Below are 24503 nucleotides of genomic sequence, written 5' to 3' on the forward strand. Positions count from 1 at the left end.
AAAAGTGAGGTTTTTCTGTTGTGCAATAGGGAATCCAGCTCTCTGCTCCTCTTCAAACTTACAGAGCTGATATTGACCTTGCTCTTGTAGACTCAGTGTCCTTTTGGAAAAAAAAAAACCCAAACGCAAACCAAAAAACCTGTGTGTGTGTGTGTGTGTGTGTGTGTGTATGCATAAATATGTATATACACACACATATTTTTAAATTTTCTCAGGAAATTTTTCATTCTTAATGACAACACAGCACCACTAGATTTTGCTAGTCTTTCAGCAGTAAAGACTGCCTTTTAATCAGGTCTAATCTTGCATACACTTATGTAGATTTCCCTAATGATATTGTAATTTCATCTCTGTGACACCATAGGACTGACAATAATAATTGCTTCAGCATTTGTTATTACCTACTGTCCAAAGTCTTTGTCATTTTGTAGGATACCAAATGCATTCACTGGGATACGCTACTTCTAAAATATACAACGGAAAAATTATTGTTGTCATAAAATGTTCTAAATGTATGAAGCACAAAGGGAACAGTCCTATTTCTCATAAACTGTGCAGGATTAAATCACATACTTTGGAAGCGCTGTTGCTTATTAAGAAATTATTTATGAGTTGAATTATATCACTTCTAAATATATAAAGAGTTGGGATGGCTTCCAACAATTACTAAAGAAGCCAGCCAAGTGATGCTTTCCAATTAAATCAGGCTGACTTTTTTTTTTTTTTTTTAAACTTCCCAGCGTCCTGTGTTTGTTCATCTGTTTTTTTCATGATTCAAGTAGATAATGTATTAACCTCACACAACTGAAGTCTCGCACGTTTCCTCTTTGGTATCCTTTCATGTGGTGGTGATCAGTAGGAGTCTCTCTGTAGGTACTCACTACATGAAAGGTTTCTTTCTTGTCCATATAACTGCTGCTGGTGGTGCTTAAGTTCTTGCTTTTATTTAGGACCAGTTGTTATACAGAACTTCAAAGCTTATAACTTCTGATGGCTCATTTATATTTGTATTCTTCATTCTTTGATAATGACTGTGTTAAAAAACCTGCAGAAAACAGTGCAGCACAGAAAACATTGACTTCCATGGTAGCGCCTATGGTGTTCAGGTTATGCGAGGAGACAGATGTAACTCCATGACCTAATTTATTAGCAGGGGAATAAAGACAGGTTAATTAAAAAAACAAAAAATGCTGAACAAAAAAAATCCACTAAACCATAAAGCGTTCCCTTTCCTACTCGTATTAGATGAAACTCAGATGTTTACAGAGAGGTTATGCGCTCATGTCCTATGTAGCACTTGTACCAGCTCTCTACAGAGAAAAAATTTCACAACTCTCCACAGAGGTTTGAGTTTATTTCCTAAGTAAAGCATATTATAGAAAGTTACTTATCTAGGCTGAGTCCTAGACTGTAGACCTGGGTGGACATACCCAGACCAGAGCAGCCCATGAATTTTTTGCAAGATGTCAGTGAAAAAGGTAACTAAGAAAACCTGGTCAATTATCTATAAGCTTATATTTACTACATAAACACTCTGAGCTGAAGAAAAGTTAAGTAATCTGCAAAATGAAACAAAACATTGCGAATCACTGCAGTAGACTATGGAGCGCTTATTGCTTGGCAGATCAGGCTTCCCATAGCTGGCTATAGCCATCGTTGCTGCCGAGTTCGCTTTGTTCTAGGCTAAAGAAGTACGTCTGCTCCAGAGTACATAGGGCTTGCTTTTATTGCTGGGGTTGGAAGTTTGCCACTCAAAGAACTAATCAGAATTATTTCTTTTTTCTAGCACTTTGGAGTAGATAGCAAGCTCATTTGGGTATCTGGCATATTTATTTAGCTCTGGTACTGGTTCATCTAGTTACCAATGATCGTTTACAAGATTTAAGTGAAGGTTTCTCCTCCATTAGTGCTGGAAAATGAAACCAGATTGTGTTACTTGGAAAAATGATTTAAAATTATGGAAATTATTCTTGTACAAGGCAGACAGAAATAGCCCAACACAAGTGTATTCCGCGGTTGCCAGTTGAAACAGCAGCCTGTTTTGTGCTATGCCTTTCAGTGATTCATTTCTAGGGCTGTTCTCTAAAAAGAGTCTACAGTTAGTGGGTCTGAACTGCTGCTTTCTGTCAAGTGGAAACCGAGTGGCTATTCCAGAGCCTTTTTCCAAAAGCTCCTTTTGAAAGCTGAAACACTGGAGCACAGAGATCTGCCAGAGCGTGCCGCTGGGAATGCAGGAATGCAGTCCTTGCCTAGTGTCTGTACGTCCTGCCAGCTCCTCCCTTTCTGCTCCGACAATTCACATGCTGTAGTAGTGGCTATCGCTGCTCATGCCATACATAGAACCAGAGGATTCATGAAGCCAAATGCATTTGTCACATGTCTGCATCTCCACCAGCCTTTACGAGAACTTCCCTGAAATGACGTTCAACAGTACTTGGACTTGCAGACTGAGCGCAGCTTGACACAAACTGCTTCCCTTCCTGCGGAGTGGAATTACCCTGCCACGCTGCTCCGTGTGACCGTATATTAAGGGATTGGCACTTAGAGAACTACCTACTCTTTTTAGTAAAGGCTTCTTTAGGTTGGTTTCAGGACCTCAAGTTTTCTGGGCACAGAACTACCATCTAAACTGATGCTTTTAGGACATTGCAACCATCTCTGCGTGGGAGACAATACGTTGGTAGTTCTTGCTGAGATTGATAGAATTAAGGCGGCGAATGACGTGCCTTGGGTAGGGGGAGGACAGTTTCTGACCCTGTGAGAATACCTCTGCTTTTCCTTTACATTGTATATGGGCAGCCAGAACCCTGGCTACTCCCAGTGAATGCAGTTCTTAGTCTACAAGTCCTTAGGAGCAAGCCAGAAGAGAGGTAATCTGTGAGGCATTAGCCAAAGAGCACTCGCAAGACAGTGGATGAGTCTGTGATTGTTATAGTCGAGCTAATCTAAGTCATGGTTAGTTTTATTCACAGATTAATCTCATAAAAGAGAATTTAACGCCACTGTGCTAGGCTCAGGTACGGCTGTCAGTCCCTCAAGTAACATTCCTTACAATCAAACGATGCATTAGATTTGGGAATCAGCAACAAAACTTGTCATCTTATTGAATTATACCACACCTCCCTACATTTTCACAATGGTATTCAAAGGGCAATGGCACACTAAAATACAAATTTATGTACTTCAAACACATGCCCTTAAACAGATTTTTGTGGAAAGTCCACCGTGCTTTTTAAAACGGCATTCTCACAAGCCAGCAAGCTTCTGTAAAACTCCTACCAATCACGATAAACCATGGATAATCTTTTATGGCTAGAGGTGAACATTTTTCTTAATATTACGTTATCTGGGGGTAATGGAACATACAAAGAATCCCTGCAAAACTTCAAACTGCTTAAGGCCAACATAAGCCCTTAGCAGTATATGGTCCTTAGGTCCTTATCGAATTTTATCTTATGGAGACCATTTTTACCTGTAGGAGTTTCACAGTCAGAGCTGGGGTGGATAGAGGAAGGAGTGGGAGAAGGGAAAGCCTTATCCCCCTTTCATGCCCAGTTCTGCTCAATTCATTCATTTCGTTACGTGCATGTGGCTTTACGATGTATCTTTCTCTCCTAGGTCAGGGCTGCATCCATCCCTGCTGATCCTAAGCTTTAACCTTCTTCTGCCCCTTTGACAACAGCTAGCTGTTCAGCTCACTTCCAAAATAGCTCTTAGCTGCTCCAAAAATTATCATAGCTTCTCTTTTGGGTCACAGCCAATGTGGCCTCTGTCAAGCTGTTTATTTACAATACATCTTAAAAGCCCTCTGACATCCCAATCAGTAGTAAAATGAAATAATCATTGATTTCTTATGAGATGTATCAATCTTTATACCATTTTGGAGAAGAAGGAAAATAGAGGCTTGAGAGATAATCAGAGTAATAACTTTTGAATCCCAGTCTGGAAATAGCACACCGCCCCCCCCCCCCCCCCCCCCCCCCCCCCATATACATGTATATTTAACAAATAAGGAATTTAAATGTATTTTCTAAATTTTTATGATTTGGAAGATCTGAAAGCATACTAAACAGGAGTATCTGTCAGTTTTTGGTTCCAGAGTATAACCTGCTTAATAAACCATCACCACATAGCATGTTGGCTCTTATAAATAACCTCTAAAATGAAGATTGTCTAACAGAGTGTAGATCTACCTTGTTATTAATGTTAACACTCAGTACCTAGATAGTCTATGAGAGTCTCTGCTCAGTGAGAACTAAGTCCACTGGATTTGTGCTAGAAAGGTCTTTCTTTAACATCCGTATTTGGAAAAGAAAAAGGAAAAGATAACGAAGCAACTTTTTATTTTCCTTTCCAAGCAGAAGTTATGAAAATCCTCTCCACAGAAAACTGTACAGATTTAAAAAAAAAAAAAAAAAAAAAAAAGGCTTTCACAGCAATCAGCTTCAGGTATTTAAAATTCCCTTACTTGACTTAGTTAAAAAGTAATATTACTGCTACCACAAATTTGCTAGAAAGATAATGACAGATATGTCCTGAGCTTCAAATAGCAGGTACTTGTTCATTGTTCTTTCGTAATGAAATACCAAATTTTCACTCATATTTGGAAATCAAATGACAAAATCCTTTGACTACAGCTACGTACAACAAAGGCACTAGTTAGAAAATTGCCTGACAAATGACAAAACTAAGACTTACTTCTGTTCAAGACCATGATGTTTAAATTTATTCAGGTAAATAAGAAATGCAGAAGACAAGGATAATCAGATATATTTGTGTAACCTAAACATTTTTATTCCCAAATAATTTGTTCCAGATTCTTCTTTTTTATTTCCATATAAAAAGTATACCTTCAAATTTTCTAAAAAAAACCCCAGTAGCGTCTTTTACTTCCCACCTTCTCCTAAGCTGTAAAGCTCTTCCTGCTGTATATGCTATCCATGTCAGAGGACAAATCCCTTTTTTTTTTAATTTACCCAATCACATCATCTTTGTCTTTGTACCCATCAGATTTCACACTCAAGCTGAGAATTTTCATTAAGGTCTGCAAAAGGACAGATTCTGGGACACAGCTAATCATGATTTCTTTATTCTACCCAAGTATTACAAAACATTCTGGGAAATGTAAACTTTCCAAAGCTTCTTGCCATTTGAACGTTTTGATTTAGAATGAATCTTCAGTTCTTCAGTTGTATTTGTTTGTGCATTCAAACATAAACTTTATCTCTTTCTTCTCATGCTAGGAATCCCACTTCACACATGGGCTAATTAACTACAATTTAGAACGGAGTAGGAATGATTGCTCTACTGTAATGCTGCTGTTTCTTAGCAACCGTGAAAGATATGGTGAAGGATGTGAAAGAGAGACCCAAATAACATCATCTCCAGATTGAGAACTTCCACCTAGACTAAACTGCTAGTGGGATAACAAATTACTTTTAAATTTCCGTTCGCCTACTTCAGCGCTATGTCCCTTGCAGGCTCTAACAGTGGGATTTTCACAGTCCAAGATGGCACTTACAGCTGAAAGTCCAATTAAAAATCAAATTCCTTTAACACTTGCAGAACCTTCTTATGCCTTGCTATATAGGCCTACTCTGCAATTGCTACTGCACATGACATTCTCAATACCACAGATTTAATTTTTACTCTGGAAGGGATGGATGATTGGTCTCTGCGATCCTATTTGTATTTTGCTTTTTGAGCATGGAAATGTCTGAAATGGAAAACCACAGAGCAGACTTCAAAGTAGCAAAGTGAGGATGAAAATTAATTAATGGCTCGAAATAACATAAGCCACGTAGTCAGATTTTGGTCTACGCATCTGAGGCACAGAATGCGCAGTCGTGGGACATATACGTGGTAACGCTGCCGCTTCTCGCAGCCTCTGGGAGCTGGGAAAGCCCCAGCTGGAAGGGATGGAGGTCTGGGTAAGTATTGATAGTCTCACTGCTAACTGGAGGGTCACAACCCCTACCAGGATGCAAAACTCCCACGTCTTCACCTCCAACGTGTAAAAGAGTGCTGTAGTTTGTCATGGGAAACGCATCTGGCACAGAACGAGGGAAGACGGGGGTGCCAGGACACAACGTGTGTGTGTGTGTGTGTGTGTGTGTGTGTGTGTGTGTGTCAAGGTACTCTGTTCTTGTCTGGGCATTTGCTGCTGTGAGAAGTTGTGTGCTGGGCTGACGGGAGCCTTTGTCCGACTCGGTGGCTGTTGTGTGTGGCCTGCGATAGTATGCTGGGGCCTGCGTGGAAAATGTCCGCGAGAACCAGTAGGTTTTTTTATGGTGCTATAGGGCAGGGGTTTGGTGGTCCTTCTGTGCTGCTCTGGCAGCAGGCACTGGTGAAACCAGGGTTTGACTGGGTGGTCACTACAGTTTTGTTTCATTATCTCGTGGAACTGAGAATGGATCCAACTGCTTGTGTAAGCTGTTGATTTTTTGCTGAAAGAAGTTATTCTAAACATACAAAAATCTGAAGCTGTAATTCTTTAGTCCTAAACTTATAGTGGTGTCTGGCAGGGCATTTTGCAATGTCCAGTGTGAGCTAAGGAGTCAACTCTGCTGGCACTATGTGTGGTAACACATCCACCAGTCTGAATATGTATTTAAAGGACTCCTGTTTACTCTGTGACTTTAATACTAAGGTTAGTTTGGCAGCACTTGAATTTTTGCTTGTTTAGGTTGTGTGGTTTTCTGAGATTTTTTTTTGTTGTTTCTTTGTTTTTTTTTTAAAGCAGAGATATTCTTTAGTAGCCTGAAAGACAGAGAGGAAATTGTTGGGTTAACCAGTATAAACGAGTATATGCTCCATGCTCGAGTGGCATTCACAGAAATGGTGTTTTCCTGCAATGTAAGTTCACATGGTCCCTGGGAATACTGTTTTATTATATTTTAACTTTCTGTCGAGGTCTTTCGTTTTCACCTAAAGGGTAGATGAATGTGTAACTCCTTTAATATTCAAATGAATATCATTAGGGCTTGATTAGTTTATTTTTGGCAGCAGAATAGCTGAATGTTATGCCAGTTGCTTTCCGTAGTAGTCTTGTTCATGCTCTGTACTTCAGTAATTTTGCTCTGATGTCCTTTCCTTGCACAGCCCAGAGTCACTTTGTAGCATGCTCTTTGAGAGGAAAAATGACTTTTTCCTTGTCTCCCCCATATGATAAAACTTAAGAAAACCTTTCCAAACTTGTTGTTCCTAAAGGCTGGCTTGCAGGTAAATGGAAGCCGAGACCATACTTGGTTTGGAGTCCTATCTCCATAAGGCAGCCTGCATCTCTTTCTTCTTCTGTAGTCTGGAGCTGAAAAGAGCCTGTTTTCTTAGCCCTGCCGTATTTTGAATTCATAAAAACTGAATGAAAGTCTGGAGTTCCTGGCTATAGACTCAGCAGGGCAACTCAAGGCCTGGCCCTCATAGTGTTCAGTTGAGTGACACCTGGAAGGCACCTTGCCTCCCTTACTTTGCATGGAAACCAAAGTCTGTGGGAGGAAGGCTGAAGTGTCTTGAGTCTTTCCCTTAAGGGTCAGGATGAGGCTGGAATTCACAACAGGACTCTGGAATACTCCATCTGTTAAGATGTAAGCTAAAGCCTACCAAACTTTATTTTTTTTTCACCCATTCTTGTAAGTGAAAAGTCTTTCTCTTCAAAAATTTTTTTTTACCTCCTTCATTCTGCTTAGATTATTGCAGGGGCAAGTTATAGTACTATGAAGAAAGCCGTAAGGCTAACTGTAGTTCTAACATTCTTTTTTTTTTTTTTTTTTTTCCTCTGGTTAAACATCAGATTCCTAAGATAGATGGTCTGTTTAGTCTATCTTGGGTCACTTCAGGAACAGTTCTACTTTTGTAAGGCTTTTTTTTCCTGCTATATATGGTTTTGTTATAACAAGATTAAAATAAAACCCCCAGACATTTAATGTATAAAATAACATTGTCAGGTTTGCCAGAAAGTGTACCTGCTCCTCAGCAACTGCACTTGGTATTAATTTGCCTCCTGGCCTCACTGCACTCTTAAGCTGTAAACCAACATGTAACCAGTCCATAGGCTGGGAGTAGATGGTGTATTTTTAATTGACCAGAAGTCCACCTTCCTTTTTGCTAGGTGTAATTTACACCCACAAAGTGCTTCTAGTGGGCATTAGGCAAGTTGTATCTACAACTGTCCACAGGAGGTTGTTATACTTTAGTATTGTTTAAGGGCGGGGGGGGGGAGAGTTTGCCATTAGGTGTCAATAATGGCTAGTGGCTATATGATATGTAAATACAAGCTATTATTGACAGACCTTCAGGTATAGTTTGCTGATGACTCGGACTGGCTCTTTTTCTGCTTTCAAAGCCAGCTGGCACAGAAGGTGGCTGCACCTGGCTTCTGGAGGAACATTCTCTTCCAGAGAGGGGAGGGCAGTCCGCAGCCTACAGGGCAGTGCCTGCTGTAGCAATTAAGGATCAGTAATACCCGAGGTGATGCTGCGAGGGATTCATCTCAGTTGAATCTGGAGAGCTGAGAATGGATTGTGAATGTGATCTGATAGCGCAAGATACACACAAGCGGTGCATCCTGATCTCGTGGTTTACCACAATCTATGTTTTTTCAGCTTGCTGCAGAGAAGGAGGAATAAGACTAATCAAGTGGTTTTCTTTAATTTTTTCAGCTGTGTCTTTATGAGCCTCTGCAACTGGGCTGTCTGCTTTTACGCTTTGGAAATCAAAGTTTGTGTTAAAAATCCTGCAACTTGGTGATTAGGTAACTGAACAATGAACAAGGCTCAGAAGCTCTAAAGTTGCAGCCAGCAAGGGTTGTTTGGCTAGCGTTAGGATCAGTGGGCTATCTACACAGATATTAACTAAAGTAATGACACTCTCCAGGAAGATTGGAGGTTGTATCTAAAAGACTATCAGTGCTGAAAATGAGATGGAGTTAAGGACAGATTTTTGGCAAAGGTCATTCTGTCTCCTCACATGGGAAGCACAGTCAGGATAACAATTTGGTTTGGCGTAGAAAATGGTTCTTTATATCGCCAGACTAAGCTTTGAATTGCTGTGTATTGTTTCAGTATCATAGAAACATGAGGTCGAAGGAACAAACTTTTTGTCAGTCGTCTAATCCATTCCTTTCTCTGAGATGAAACTAACTGGCTAGAAGAGATACTTGCCTAATCTGTTCCTAAAGACCGCCATCCCTTCGCAGCTTACTGCAGTGCTTGCAACTCTTAAATTAGAAAGATTTTCCTAATGTCAGACTAAATCTGGCTGTAAATACGCTGAGCGCTTCTTGTTCTGTCTCCAGCAGACATTGATCCCTGTGTGCATTAACTAACTTTAGCAATCTTCCAGTATATGTGTGTGGTGAAAACATCCTGTAGTGATCTCATTTCTAGATTAAATAAACTGAGCTTGAGAAGTGAGAGAAGGAAAATAACACTATCCACTGCAGCTGTTTATTAGTAACTCTTCAAAGTGTGTTTCTATAGGCAAGATTACTGCCAGAGCTCCATTAATGAAAGGCTATGCCTTGGACTGACCTGATTTTGGAGTTTGTTATATTTCAGGCCAGGTTTCATCTGGCTTTCCGGAACTTGAACTTTAGTGCCAGGTTACCAGATCTTGTCACCTTAGAACGGGATTTATTATTCCTTCCACTAAGGGATTGCCTGAGATGAAGCAACAGGGGGCAGATGGTTTTAAAGCACAAATTCACACCCTAGAAAGCCAGCTTCCTGCAGAACAGTCTTAACAGACAGGATCGGAAAATGTCCGTATTCCTTGGCCTGCGCACAAGTGAGCTTGGCAGCAATCAACGTCTTGAGAAGATTATGGTGTAGGTGGGTTATACATGTAAAGTCCACACAAACTGTTTTATGCGGAAGAACTGAAACTCGGGGTAGGAAGAAAATAGAGTGACTCTGTGCTGTGGGGAATACTTTTCAGTCTGTGACTTACAGTGGGTTTCCTAGGAAGGCTGTGGTGTTAGACCGTGGCGTGTGTATCCCAGTCATGGAAGAAAGCCTGTATCCTATCACTTGATCAGGATCTCTTTTTGTGCTTGACACCACCCTGTACTTTGGAAGACTTGTATCGGAAAATATGCCAGCAGTCATGAGCATGTTAATTCTGCCAAACTTACTTTGTTCTGGTAAATTCTCTTTGGGTGAAAGGCTTTCCTCATTTTGGCAAGAGGCTCGTGTATTAAAGGGAAAAGCAAAACAAAGCAACACACGATAGTTTCAAATTGTGGGTTCTATTTTTAATCCAAACGTGCTTTCACTGCCAAAGAGCTAGACAGTCACAATCGGAAGCAAATACGAAAATGGGGGGGGGGAGGGGGGGAACGGGGGGATGGGACATAAACATGTTCTATTCAGTTGAATTGCTAAAAAAATATGAATTTTCTACTTCTGTTTGTAACATTCCTTTATTGTCTTATGATATGCAGTAGCACTGCACGTATTGAGGGGGAAAAAAATAATTGCAGTCATCTGTTTAGTATGACAAAAAGTCACGTGTGGTTAAGATAAATTAGTGCTCAAACTGCAGCCTTTTATGAAAGACTTCTGAAAGACCATATTGAATGCGTATGCATCTTTCATACTGAAGATGATGCGTTAACTGCAGAGGTGCAGCTTCTTTCTCGGTGCTGGAAGTTCTTTCATAATATACCTATAAAAGTACCTGCAGTGACCATGCACTGCACTGATATTAGTATTTACTAGCTTTTAATAAAGCATCTTGGGGTTCTTACTGCACAAAATCGTAATGAAAGACACTCCTGACCTAGAAATAGTAAAGGTAAAGGGACAAAGCAGACCAGGAATGGGAGGAGAAATAGTTACAACTGAAATACTTGCTTAAGGCTGTGATTAAGACCCTGCTGTCAGTCCAGTACTTCATCCATCAGATTTTGAAAGATATCGTACGGGAGGTTGCACAAAGAAATTGGACTGGCATCTTTACAACGTCCTTAAATTTCAAATCCTATTTGCTTTGAAATTCAAGAAGGTGTTACTTAACAGAAATCTGAAGTGGCAAAGTTTGTTTTAAAAGATATACAAATGACACATACCTTTAACAATGTATTAAACTGGTGGACAGACCATTAATATGGAAGTCCAGGCTTAAAATAAATACAGTATTATTAGTACAGATACCTACTGGGATGTTATATGAAGAAAGGAATCCTGCCACTGTTTGGTTGAAAAACTGAATAAGAGAAGGAAAAAAAACCCTGGAAAACCTTGCTCAGAATTTTTTTTTTTTTTCATCTTAGTCCAAATGAGCATGTGGAAACAGGGTGAAGTTTCTTCAATACTGCCATTTTCTGTTACTCCACACGTCTATCCCTGTGTACTCTGTTAGAACAGCCCTGAATTACATAAACCCCAAATCAGCATTCCATCTGTTGAAATCTGACATACCTGGGCATATCCTAGGAGTATCCTCCCTAGACCCTTCAACCGTAGCCTTCTAACATTTCCCCTGTGATGCCTGCTCTACCTGAGTAACTGTGCTATTGCAGAATCAGTCACCCTGCTTTCACTGGCTCAGGTAGTACTGTCCTGAGATTTTTATTTGCTATTTCACTGTAAATTGTTTGGTTTGGGCAAGCCACCCTCTGCTTCCCCCTTGCCATCATGAAAGGTGTGTGGATATGGGAACCCAAGTGTAAGTAAATTTAAATACCAATTTTATGTGTCTCTGCATATATGTGTTGGGTTTGTGGTTTTTTTTTTTGGTGGATCTGCTAAAAACAAAACAGAAAAACTCCAACAAGAGAACCTACTCCAACTCCTGGCACGATCCAGGTGTGTTACCCTCAAGGCCTAAGAAGAGCTGCAAAAGGTCAACATGCAGATTTTTTTTTTTTTCCAGCATAGCAGCAGCATTGTGTGCAGTTCTCCTTAGGGAGGCAGCTTCCTAGCCATGGTGCTCCCCGGGGGCAACTATGGGGAGGCAGAGATTGATTTATCCCCAATAACAGTCTGCAATTCTGATGGCACAAAAATGCCCTGTAGCATTCTTTTCTTCCCAGAGCTGTTATTCCACACTGTACCTCTCCAGAGTTGCAGAGCCTACACCTTCTATGACTTATTCAGGTCTTGACATTTGTTAAAAACATTTAAAACCTAGCTTAACATCAGTCTTGCCTACTGATGTGTGTGCACCTCCCATACATGGTAGCAGGGCATGATCATTAGTACAGTGAAAAATGTGAACCAACAGGATAATGACTTCCATTCTGCAGAACACTGTTCTCTTTACTTACTAAGCTGTTTCTGATGTTCTGTGTATTTTTATGGAGAAAACTGCTTTTGTATTGTTTGTTTTATTTCTGCCTCTCTAGGGATGATGTCAAAAACCCTACTGAAGTCTATGACTTGAAAGTATTTAGGTTTTCTTCTATATATAGCATTTCCTTACTTAAGGAAAATTACTTTCATCCACTTCATATGTATAAAAAAAAAAAATATCTTAGTTACATTCAATCACATGCTGTTTGTATAAAAAAAAATATTTTCAGCTCAGAAAAAGGTTAGGCCAAGGCAAGTTTCAAACCAAATGAATTCAAGTAGATAGCTGTAAAACTTTCAGCAACAAAATTGCTGTGAGTTTTATAAGCTTTATGATTTCATGTGTATTTTTATCACTTTATCATGGTAAAGAAGCTACATTGCTTTAGAAGCAAGCTAAGTACTTATTTAAGGATTTGTTTTCACTTTCTTTAATAACATATGATCTGTAGAGCAGAAAGAATTTGTATTTTAGTCATTGATGAAGTGACTAAGCATAGGCATCAACTGTCCCTAAACTAAAATACTTATTAGGAAGCGTAACTACTGCTTTAATGTCAGTAAAAGTGAGGAAAGAAACAAAGTATTCCAGAATTAGTTGTTTAACATAATGGCACACATGCTACCTGAATTTCCATCAAACATGGCTACGTGGAAAAAGGAACCCTACAAACAAAGAAAAGCTGTTTCAGTAACAAGTGTATAGTCAAAAAAACGCTCGCAGTCTGTGGCTGCCTGCATTGGTTATTTGGTATGTCTAGTCATACTTTATTTCAGTGCACAGCCAGAGGTATTTCACATGAACCTTCCTAGCTGCTTGTCATTGACTGCAATAACTTCAAGGAAATTAAATTCTGTTCCATGAAAATATGGAAAACACTGAATAATGGTCCCCCCCCGCCCTAAATTCTCTTCCTACACATCACTTGTCTCTGTCTTAATACTGCTCAGCTGTTGCTAAGGCAATATTTTCCTAGAGAAGTTCTAAAAGGTAAATACACAGAGCTCTAAGCAGTGCAAGAGCAACTGTTACTCATCTTCTGTACATGGATGGCCAAGCACAGACATAGCTCTTGGGAATTTGAAAGATGCACAGACATCCTGACTGCACAATCGTGTAATGTGAGCATGTGTCTCCTGCTGTGCTGCACCATGCCAACGGGGCAGGGCTGCACCGGGGCAGAGCTACGTTCTCCCTGCCCGTCTCCCGGTCTGCTGCGCAGGACTGCGTGTCGTCTTGTCGTCTGGCAGGTCACGCACAAGATGTTGCTGACTCGGGACAAACGAGGTGGGTCTGGCACTTAGGGCTACTGATCCAGAGAGATGATGTGGTGGAAAATAGGGACCCTGTTTCTAGCCACCGTGGTGATGGAAGATGAAACCTAGGTACCGGGGTGGCTGCTGGCCCTGCAAAGGGCAGGCTCAGCCCCGATTTGAGTTTGGTTCGGCTCAGCCAGGTCAGTGGTGGAGTGGGAAGGTGGATGCGGGTGCTGTGTTGGTGTTCTGGTGAACCTGCACCTTCTTGGCAATTCCTCTGCTTCAAGTCCTTTCCCTAAAGCCCCCTTGGTGTATTTCTGTGCTCTCCTCCTTGTCTCGTTGGCAGAAGAACATTGAAAGAGGCATTCTTGTCCTAAGTAAGGGAAAGTTTAGTTTCTAGAAGCATCTCGCCTTCGCTGCCTCTTCACAGCTGTTTAAATCTTCTGCTTGCTTTCTAGAGGCAATCTCTGTGAATCCTCTTACAAGATCTTTGAATTAATTTTTTTAAAAACTTTTAAGAAAATGTATTGGTAAACTTGGGTGGGGGAGATCTGCATGCCATGGTTCATCACAATACTGTGCAAAAGGGCTAAGCTCTGTTTTCCTTTATTCCTTGTAATTAAGTTTTGTCACTAGAAAGCAGTGTCCTCCTCTGACCTCATTTGATCAGTGACACTCACAGGCTGCTGTGTCTGGAGATGAATGCAATTCTCCCCTGGACCTGCTATTCAAGCCCAATGACTTGATCTCATGGGAGTGAGGATATGCTGTTTCTCCCAGTAGTTTTTCATTCAGGAATGCACTCTGGAAATAACAGGGAAGCTCTTGTTATCTGTGGAGACGCTATTGTGTTCTCGCTTTCTGGCAAATATTGCATCTACCTGTTTCGGTATTTCAAAATCAAATTAACTTTCCTGTTCTCAGCATGCTTTACTAATCAAGATGACACCGCTCTCACTTGCAAGCCCACTGTCTGTATCGTCTGTTTGCCAGAGAAAGCAGGCGAGTTCCTCTGGCAAGGCAAATCTGTTTCTAATACCTCAAATTACAAAGACGGGACAATATCTTACTCCCATCAGTCTTCCCTTTTATGAAATATAATCTGACAGCATTTACTCCCTTTCGTAGTGGCAGAAAACATAAACCCAAGAATATTTGAGAAGAAATGACTTCAGGAAGAAGAATCGGCTCAATACTGGAAGAATTGAGACTTGCAAAAGAAGAGCATATTGGCCAAGGCACAGGGGAAATGAGAGATCAGCTATATGCTAGAAAGATGTGGGTATCTGGAGAAGGAACACATGTAGTTAGTATAAAAGGTGAGGATGGGTGGAAAGGGAAAGAATTGGAAAAGACTCTAGTGGTTAGAAGACGGAGAATATGGCTAAAATCCGGGTACCTGCATTCCTGCAAGGGACTTGGCCCCTGTGGTAGCATGTAGCAATTAAAGGGAGGGTGCAAGGAGGCTTTTGACCTTCCTTGCCTTCTGCGTGCCACAGTATACTGCATATGCCAGACCTTTTTTTCAAAGCATGAGGCATTTCTGCATGTCCTCCAAGGGTGCAGTTCCACTCACTGTTCTTGATGTAGTCAAAACAGCCATTTTTACCAGCACAAGCTGTTGCATGTAGCAACATAACACTGGAAGTGGCTGTTTTCTGGCTCTTCATAACTATGCTTTTAAACACCTAGCCCTGAGCAAAATCAGCACAACTTTCTCTTGAACTTGTTGAAGTGAATGACACCAACTAGTTAAAAAGAACCCTAGTTCACACTTTGGAAATCAGCCTCAAAACTACAGGAGATATCCTGGTCTGGAGGATAAAAAGATACCAGCTGATTCACAACTAAGTATTGACACTGCCCTAAAAGCTCTGATTTGGTCCAAATTTTAAAGTTAAATCATGGAATTATGAAGAACATTGTTATTCGTCTGTCCTTAAGATGATTTGTTCTTGGCTTTCCATCAATTCTGTAGGATTTCAGTAAGGGGTACTGGTCTGTGTTGGTGGCTTTGTGTGGGTTTTGTTGTTGTTGTTTTTAGTTGTATGGGTTGGGTTGGGTTTTTGTGATGGTGGGGTTTTTTTTGGGGAGGGGAGGGGGGAAGGGGAGAGTGTGCAGGGGTGCAGGCAAGAGTAAAATCTCAGCTGTATCTGCCTGAAGGATACCAAGTGTTATGTCATTCCTTCTTATGCAGGATGATGTCTGATACCAACCTTTAAGAAACGATATGGAAATAGACTCTTAAAAACAAATACAGGTCAGAGAGAAGCCAGAGAGACCTCATAGCTGAGGTCAGGCTAGACTTATACGATAGAAGCTGGTTTCTAATAGAGATGAGGTTTAATCACTGAGCAAAACCTTCCTCTTTTGGTTATATAGACCCTGGCATAGTTAAAGGGCACCAGTCAGTCCAAGTTAGTAAGAATGAGGCATACCGACACTCTACAAAGTTTGTGGAAGTGGTCTTTACTTAGGCTTGAACTTTTAATCCCATTCCTAAACCTGTATTCCAAGTCAACGTTTTTCGTCACTGATTCTTTATAATTTTCTAAGAAATCCAGTAACTCTGCATCATAATGACTGTACTGATTATTTTTGCATCTACTAATAAACAGTTCCCCTAGCAGTGGAGATCATTAATGAAATAATGTATCAAAGTGGTTTAGTGGGCATGGATGATGGTTGGACTCGATGATCTTGAAGGTCTTTTCCAATCTAAATGATTCTATGAAAATGCTGACAAGTATCAGAATAGGGAGGCATCAACTGTAACTCGCTCTTAAGTGAACACGAAGGTCGCTCTTGATACCTTTAACCTACTTCCCTCTGACTTCTGGGAGTGAAGTGGAAACAATGCACAAATACACAAAGTTAAAATTAAATGCAAGTAAACAAAACCACAGACATTCACCTGGCAGAACACTATATGGTACAGAGGTTTTGTTGGAGAAATCATCCGAAAGATGGTTCTCTCTCTCTCAAAAAAAAAGAAAAAATAAAAAAAAATCAACCCCCCCTCACTTCGAAAAGTCCAAGAAACTTGCATTTGTTTGGTCTGTATCTGTCAGTGATTTGACCATGTAAACTATGTGATCTAAAAGTAAATGGAAAACTATTTGGAAATGAAACAGTAACACAGTAATAGTGTTAATACATGTCTTCAAAGAGAAAGAGAGAAAATTTAGTTCTTCCTGTAACACAAGCTGCTTGGATAAACAAAGTTAATGCCAGAAATGAGATGCTTATTGGTGGTAGTGAGGTATTCTGCTCATTTTTACTGTTTGTGTTTCAGATTACCTTTCATATTAAACTAGCACCAGTAAGAAGACCAAAGGGAAAGTCTTCATGGTGAAGTGTTTGTTTCATATCATAGATGAAAATAATCTTCCTGCTCTAGTTTCTGTTTTTACATCAACAGATGTTGGCTAAAATCTACATCTGTACAGAGAGACTGCTCGCTTCATTCTTCTGTAGGAAAGTGAGACAGAACCAACTGATAAAACATAAACCAGAATCTCTACCAAGGAGGCATTAGTGACCACTGGAAAGGACAGCAAAGTGACTTTTGCTCTTTCTTAGCCTTTTTCATTAAAGATGGCTGCCTTAAAGAGCAGAAAAATCACTTGCTACCAGCTGGTGTCTGAGCTCAGCTTGGCTTCTCAAGAAGATGTTTGAGTTTGGGGTATAAATTCATAATTATTGCAACAAGTTGGTCTTGGCTTCCCATGAGTTTCCTTCAGCTAGACTTGTCAGTCTGTAAGATGCCCTCCCATAATCTAACTGGCAGAGAGATTTCTGCAGAAAATAACACGTTTTTAATTGGGCAAGGCTCCAAACCCAGGTCTTGGCCCAAGGCAGCTGTCCTGAGAGAGGTCCACGAGCAGTCCAACAGCCTGGACAGCCTTGAGCAGTGCACCAGAAGTCGTGGTGATAGTGAAGAATGTCTGCGCCCTGCTCTGACCACAGGGTCTCTGTCTGTAAATAAACTGGGACAGAACCTGTTGTACAGGCATCGTACTGCCATCTGGATGCAAGCTAAATTCTTTCCCACACTCCAAATGTTGTTTAATTCATACTGGCCACTGTTATCCTCTGTCTCATGCCAGGACATTTTGTGGGAGGCTATCTGGCATGGGCTGAAACAGTGCCAGGAAGTATATTAATAGATAAACAGTTTAGAGGATTGTGTACCACCGCTTGGGCCCAGAGCCAGGTCCTGTTTAGTTTACTAGAAAAGATAACAGGCAATCTTAGAAAGTTACAGGGTTTTGCTACTTTCTGGGGACCTGGGAGGGCCTGTCACCCCAAAGCTGACGCTATGGGTAAAATGGCTTTTCAGGCAGGCCAAGTTGTCAGGAACTCTCTCTCGTCTATCTGGCCTACTGTATTTCTTTTTAGGTGGGATTTATAGCTTTGTTCTTCCATCACGAACAAAATCAGGTGACTTACTCTTCCTTCTGTGACTACTTAATCTTTGGTGTAGATGAGAAGAAAGGATAAAAAAATTTATTTCTTCAAATGGGAAGTGTGAGTTTTTTGAGGAGATGCACTCATTGCCTTGCACAGGTCATCCACAATTGCCAAAATATCTCATCAAATGGAACCCACTGTCATCCCAGGCCTTTGGCAAGGCGGACAGGAATGATCGATGATTGCTGTGTGGCAGGATATTGCTTCATATTCCTGTCTATGAACGTCATTTGGCATCACAAATTCCTGCACCAAGGCTTGTCCATATCCACATATTAGAAAAAGTAGAAGCTTTCTGTTCACTGACTGACTGCTAGCAGTATTATAATTTTGGGTGGGAACAGCTTAGTTTGCGGCTATGGAGGGCCCCTTACAACCATCATTCACGTAAGTGTAGAATTGACCTTGCTGCCTGAGAAACAGGTTGTCTCTGACCTGGTGAAGTTGTGGCTGGCTTCTGCGTGCTATTGGTGTGTCTGGGTGGCACCAGCATACCCTGTCCTGCAAGTGAGTAGTTCTGATCAAGAATATCAAATATTTTTGCACTAAAATAACTTAACACAGCATTCTTCATATGCCTGCTATCCCTACCTGGGAGTCAGATTTTGCTTCACCCACGATGACAAATCCTTCTGAGGTCACATGTTTTCATATGCCATCCTCTCAAAAGTAGGAAGAAACTATCAAAGCTACTGAAAAGAGTGTTACCTCATACAGTATTGGCTACTGCTGCTTAGCAGTCTCATCCACAGATGTTGCTCTTGCACAGGCAGGTGAGCTTGGGCGTCAGTCCAGTGCTTCATGAAGTTCATATTTCCACTTGACTTTAAAAAACAGAAGCCTGAACAAGTTGACCTGTTCAACTAAACTATCTATTCTGCTTGTCCAAGTTGTCTACTCAACTTGACAAAAATGGGATTATTTACGGTCTTTAATATCATCACAGCACAATTAGATTTTTTTGCCTTCCAAGGTTTTTACTTTTTTTTTTTCAGTTGGACAGGGCTCTCAATCTGACAGTCGCTGTGCTAAAGAGGGGTCTGTGTGTGAATCAGCAGCCCAGGTGTTTCCTGGAGGGAACAGTAAAGAGATCCAAAAAAAAATCACCCAGCCAGGCTCTTGGCTTGTATGCCTGCCCTAGCTGCTGCTCTTACAGGCAGCTGCTGCCTGCTCATCCTGAAGTGTCTCTTGCCCACTCGGTCTTGGCAGAGAAACTTGGACACATGCTCGCCTCAGTTTGCAGTGTGATCCAAAATGCCCTGTAAGAGAGTTTGGAGCATGGGTTCCCGCAACATACTAGTTCATGTCTCTTGTCTGTCCATCTTTTTTTCATCTAGCTTTGTTTTCCCTTTGTTTTCCAGCAGAAGGGAAGGGAGAGCCCTTTATTAGACAGGCACTAGAAAGCACTTCATAACAGGAGCATCCAGTAGAGTCTGCACCTTCCACTCAAAACAGTGTTGTGGGGTTTTTGGTTGCTTTTTTTTTTTCTAGCTTCCATACTCACAGTATGCTGTTATCTGCCACTTCTGCTGGCTTGTCTAAAGTCCAATAAATACTATTGCATATTTGACTTGGAACTTTCAATGTCGAATCAAAACAAGGCTTCGTTAAATCAAAGCCCTCCTCGTTCAAACACACAAGTATTCCCTGAGGCAAAGTATACCTTTTGTCAGGATAAACGTTGTTCAAATGACCAGTGTGATACTGCAAAAAGAGTTATAAAATGTTTACTTGCACTTTATATCACATAAGCATGTTACTGGTGCCTCAAATAATTAAGTGCTAAACAGCTTAAAGTACACTTTCTAATTCATTTTATATTTACAAGAATATATTAGCTCTTGAATGGCATTTAACTCGGTAAAAGTGATTACAATATGTAACAGACTTAAAAGATTAGTACCACAAAAGTACAGGCAGTTCATGTAGCGTGATAAATAATTTGCAGGAAAAAAAATTTGCTAAGCATTGCAAATCAAATCATTTTACAGCTCCAGAAAAATTATTCATGTCTGTTGGGGCTGTTTTACAACAGTAAATAATGTTTAAACATGTTGTTTTTACTAAGTATATATTTATTGGCCAGGGTAGAGTTCAGATAATTTATCAAATAATTTAAAAATGCATTAATATTTTCATGCTGGGAGTTGTAGGGTAAGATCTTGGCCCTACTGAATGCAATGAGACTCCCACTGCCTTTATGGATGCAAGCCTAGTGATAAGGTTGTCTTCATTTTGTTATCCGTGGCATCGTATAAAGCTGTAGGCTCCACAGTGTTAATGTTTTAAAAAACAAACAAACAACTCCTGTCACCAGTTTAGAGCTCTACTTGAAGTGCAGGCTGGTCTCTTTCCTAGGCCAAATGTCTTTGGACTTCAGTGGGAAGAAAGCCAGAGAAGGGACTAGCAACAGTTTACTCTCCAGGATATGTTAAACGTCATTAAATTAATCTGTGTTGTTTCAAAGACCATACAGGCAATTTAGCCTCTAGTTATCGTATTAATAGTGCAACATAATAGCTCCATTAAAAGAAACATGGAAATGTACATACTGACTTACTAGCTTGTAGAAAGGCTTAAATCAATATCGTATAAAAGCTATATGGCCAAATTCCTGCCTGTTTCAACCAGGGAACCTAGGACAAGGCACACCAAATGAAGGTCTGCTGCCTTCTTTCTCTTATGTGCAGAATCTCCAAATCCACTGCGAAATCATTGCTGTTGGTGATGACCTGGATTTTTGTGAAACGTTACTCTGAAAGATGGCACGGAGGATCATACTTTTATGTGGTAGGCTGCCTATGAAAGAGCTGGGAAAAGGTAGTCCGTTGCTCTACGGAAGAGTTTTTTAAAGAAACCAGTCTCTCAGTAGGTGGACATTATAAAATGAGAACAATGTTCTATTTTAAGATTACCTGTTCAGTTCTCAAAAGCTTACCTATAGGATAAGAAAAGAAATGTGACTAGTTGCAGGTACAGTAAAACTCGAGAAGTTTCACTGAGGGTAGTGCTAGTAAGCACACAACTTTTTTTCTTTTGCATTATAATATTTTATTTTTTTTCAGAATTGTGCAACACCTGTTTAATGCTCTTAATAGGAGCCTGTCTCATGAGTAACTTTTTTGAAAAAAACGAAACAACCCCCCACCAAACCAAACCCAAACTTTCTGACTATATAGACAACTCAAATGTGAAGCGGTAACAGATGGGTGTGAGAAGACTTGTGGAGGGCAAGGCCGTGGAGCTGGATGTTCTTGTGTGGTGCTTTTTGTTGTTTGTTTGTTTGTTTGTTTTATAGCACAGCTAACATCTTGCACTACTCGCATATAAAGGAGCTTTTTGTTTGCACCAAAGAACTATGAAGGTGCTATCGTGACAACGTGTTCAGAATAAATACAGAAAAAATAGTTCTGCCTCCTTGGAGACTCAGCTTTAAGTGGGCTATTAAAGGAAATGAGGCTGCTGGGATCTGGGAGTAAGACTCCAGCTGGCTCTTGGAAGCCAAGCGTGTGTGGCAGATGGTGGGAGCGTACGAGGTAGCCTCCTGTCCTGTGCGCACCCGTCCGAGTCCCAGGAATGGTAGGGGTGCTGTTCCACCAGGACAGAGCAAAAGGCTAAGCATTGCACGAGTAGTACGAACCCTTAAATGGGATATGTTTTTAAACATCTGTATTGCATTAGCATCACGGAGCCCTAGTGATAAAGTAAACTGTATCACGCTGGGCTTGAACAATCGGACAACCCAAGAAGTGGGCAGTGGCTACAAGGAGTTTTAACTGTGTAAACTGAAGTCACCGCTTTACAAACTTAGAAGTGCGGAGACTGGTAACGAAGAGAGTAAGCTAAACGTTCAAGTTGGTGTCGCTCTCGGTACAAACTCCTAGCTGTTCCGAAATCAGTGGCCAAAATCGACCCGTTACTAGGACTTCATCCCAAATACTTCTCTGAGGCACTCCGCTTGCCCTGTAAGCTGCAGGCAGAATGCCCCTGGGTCCTGCGGGGTGTGACACCTCCCTGAACAAGGTGGTGACTGAATCCCACACTATAACCCTCAGCTTCTGTGCCTGCAACAATGACTGACAGCGTGACTGCTGAACACCCACGTACAGAGCGATACTGCGCTGTACATATGGCAGAGTACAGAAAAAAGACCAGATGAAATCTAGCAAAAATGTGTCTTTCCAAAGAGGACGGGGGATACAAACAGTAAGTAATTCTTTAGTGCAGAAAAACCGATTGCAACCGGTTAAGACAAAACCACCGAGTTTTCACTGTAGTCCAGTTTTCTTCCACTGCGTAGGCATCTGCCATGTATGGTCAAAATACCAGGTTTTCCTTCTCTTGGACAGTACAAAGAAGGGAATAGAAAAGAGGAGAGGAGACCGATGAACATCAACTCTTGGCAGCTAGCAAGTGATGACATAAAAAGCACTTATGGCAATGTCTAAGCATAGTTATTTTTAATTTATTTAAAAGAAAATCCTATTCAGAACAGGAGTAAGTTGTTGGCAGGAGCTATATTACATCAATTTGTCTAGAAGTGTAATGTTGGTAACTTGCGCTTCATGCGCTGCTTTGAATATTTGGATGAAAAACTATAGCTGTCGGTGGTCTCTGTTAGTAAGTTCAGCCTAATGGAGCCTTATGAATATAAGGAGCTCTATGACCTGTTGCTAGTCTTAGTTCATTCTCTAGATCTCAAGTAAGAAAACACAAAGCAAGATATCAAGAGTAAATACCCCTAATATTTAAATCTGAATGGGATTTAAGACTATGCTATAACATCCCATTCTGTTGGGAGACCAGACAAGACGACACCTATTTATCTTATGACTTCCTTCCGTTGTTCATCACTGCTATATTAATAGGACAGTTAAAATATTTTGCAACATCTCTGGTGTTTTTCTCCTGTTGTAGTTAAAATATTGTTTGGTGTTGAAACCTTTCTTTTGGGGGCGGGGGAGGTGCCAGCTGGGATAAAGGACGTGTCTAAACTGGACAGATCGTAGTGAAAAGTGGGGGGTTTTTGGTATTGGTTTTTTGGTGTTTTTTTTTTTCCTCGAAGAAGATGATCTCGTAACATGATGTGGTAACTTTCTACTTGGGTTTATTATGATCACTCGTGTCTTGATGCCAGTGAAACGGCTTCAGGGAAGGTGCCTGCGACTTCCACCGTGGGAAGCTGGAGGTCAAACAGGTCCCTTCGGCACCTAGCGTCAGTCAGATGCCGGCCGTGCGTGCCATACCGCCGCAGCCCGCTCTGCTGCTGGCAGGGCAATGCCACCGCTGTCGGAAGAAGCGTTAGAGACCTCGAGGTGTGCGTGGGGAGAAGGGGGTGGCCTCGAGCCCGTGGCAGTTCTCCGCGGACCGGCACTGGGACGCATGCTGTGCCGGTAGAGCAAACGTACCTCTGCGTGTGCTGGATTTCATACAAGTTTATTGTCCCCATTTACTGTTTGTGCAGGGCGGCGTTGGATTACGGCACATCGGCAACGGTTTGTTTTTGCGTAGGACACGGGAATGTGGAGAATTGGAAGTGGCAGGAGAGATTTTTTTTTTTTTTTTTTTTTTCCTTCTGTCTCATCTAAGAACTATGCGGGCTGCCGCGGGCAGACAGCAGCGTTTTTAGTTTTTTTTGGTGGCAAGTGAGGACTCGAAACCCAAAGCCTAGCGGCCCCGTGGCCCTGCATGCCGCCCTCCGAGGGAAGGGAAGGGAAGGGAAGGGAAGGGAAGGGAAGGGGGAGCCTCCCCTTCTGCACACGGGCTAACCGCTGCGGTCCCGGAGCCACAGCAGCCGAATAACCCTAACCACCCCCCCAAAACTTCGCAGCCTCTCGATATAAAGCACACCGCGAAGGGTTCACGCCAGCGCTGCCGTTTTAGCCGGCCGTCACGTCGCGGCTGAAGGCAACCGGCCGGGGCAGCGCGGAGCCCGGGGCCGGGCCGCCCCCTCCCGCCCCCCTCCCGCGGGGCGCCTCGGCCCGAGCGGCCGCCGGAGGAGCCGCTTCCCGCTCGCACCGCCCGAGGGGACGCTTCTCGCCGCCGCCGCCGCCGCTGCCCGAGGCCGCCTTACGGCGGGACGGCGGCGATGTCCCCTCGGCGCCGAGCCTGGCAGCCCTGCCCCGCGGCGGCGGGGAGACCCCTTCCTCCTCCCGTCCTTGGCGGGGCTGGGCGGCACACACCACACCCCCCCCACACCCCCCCAGCCTCGCCCCCGCTTACCTGCGGGTGAGACCAGCTCGCCCTCGCTGAGCTCCCCGGAGTCCGAGTCCATGCTGCGGGTGGCGAGAGGGAGCGAGGAGGGGCAGCTCGGGGCGGGCGGCGCCGCGGCCGGCCGCCGCTGGCGGGAGCGGTGCCCGGAGCCGGGGAGCGGGAGCCGGGAGCGAGCGGAGCCTGCTGCCGCCGCCGCCGCCGCCGCCTCCTCCTCCTCCTCCTCCTCCTCCTCCTCTCCTCCCAGCCCGGGCGCTGGGTCCGCGCCACCAC

The 24503-nt window shown here is 42.2% G+C and overlaps 2 protein-coding genes across 2 annotated transcripts in view; one reads left to right on the forward strand and one right to left on the reverse strand.

Annotated features, from left to right (window-relative positions):
- The window catches only part of TNFAIP8L3 (TNF alpha induced protein 8 like 3), a 48488-nt gene extending 24049 nt beyond the window's left edge, over positions 1 to 24439 (reverse strand). Inside the window, exon 1 of the mRNA XM_049812883.1 lies at positions 24243 to 24439. Within this exon, the coding sequence (XP_049668840.1) occupies positions 24243 to 24294 (52 nt within the window). The 5' untranslated portion in view covers positions 24295 to 24439. The remainder of the gene's footprint in view (positions 1 to 24242) is intronic.
- The window catches only part of AP4E1 (adaptor related protein complex 4 subunit epsilon 1), a 320304-nt gene that overhangs the window by 51469 nt on the left and 244332 nt on the right, over positions 1 to 24503 (forward strand). The window lies entirely within an intron of this gene.

This window comes from Accipiter gentilis, chromosome 10, assembly GCF_929443795.1.
Source record: "Accipiter gentilis chromosome 10, bAccGen1.1, whole genome shotgun sequence".
Taxonomy (NCBI): Eukaryota; Metazoa; Chordata; class Aves; order Accipitriformes; family Accipitridae; genus Astur; species Astur gentilis.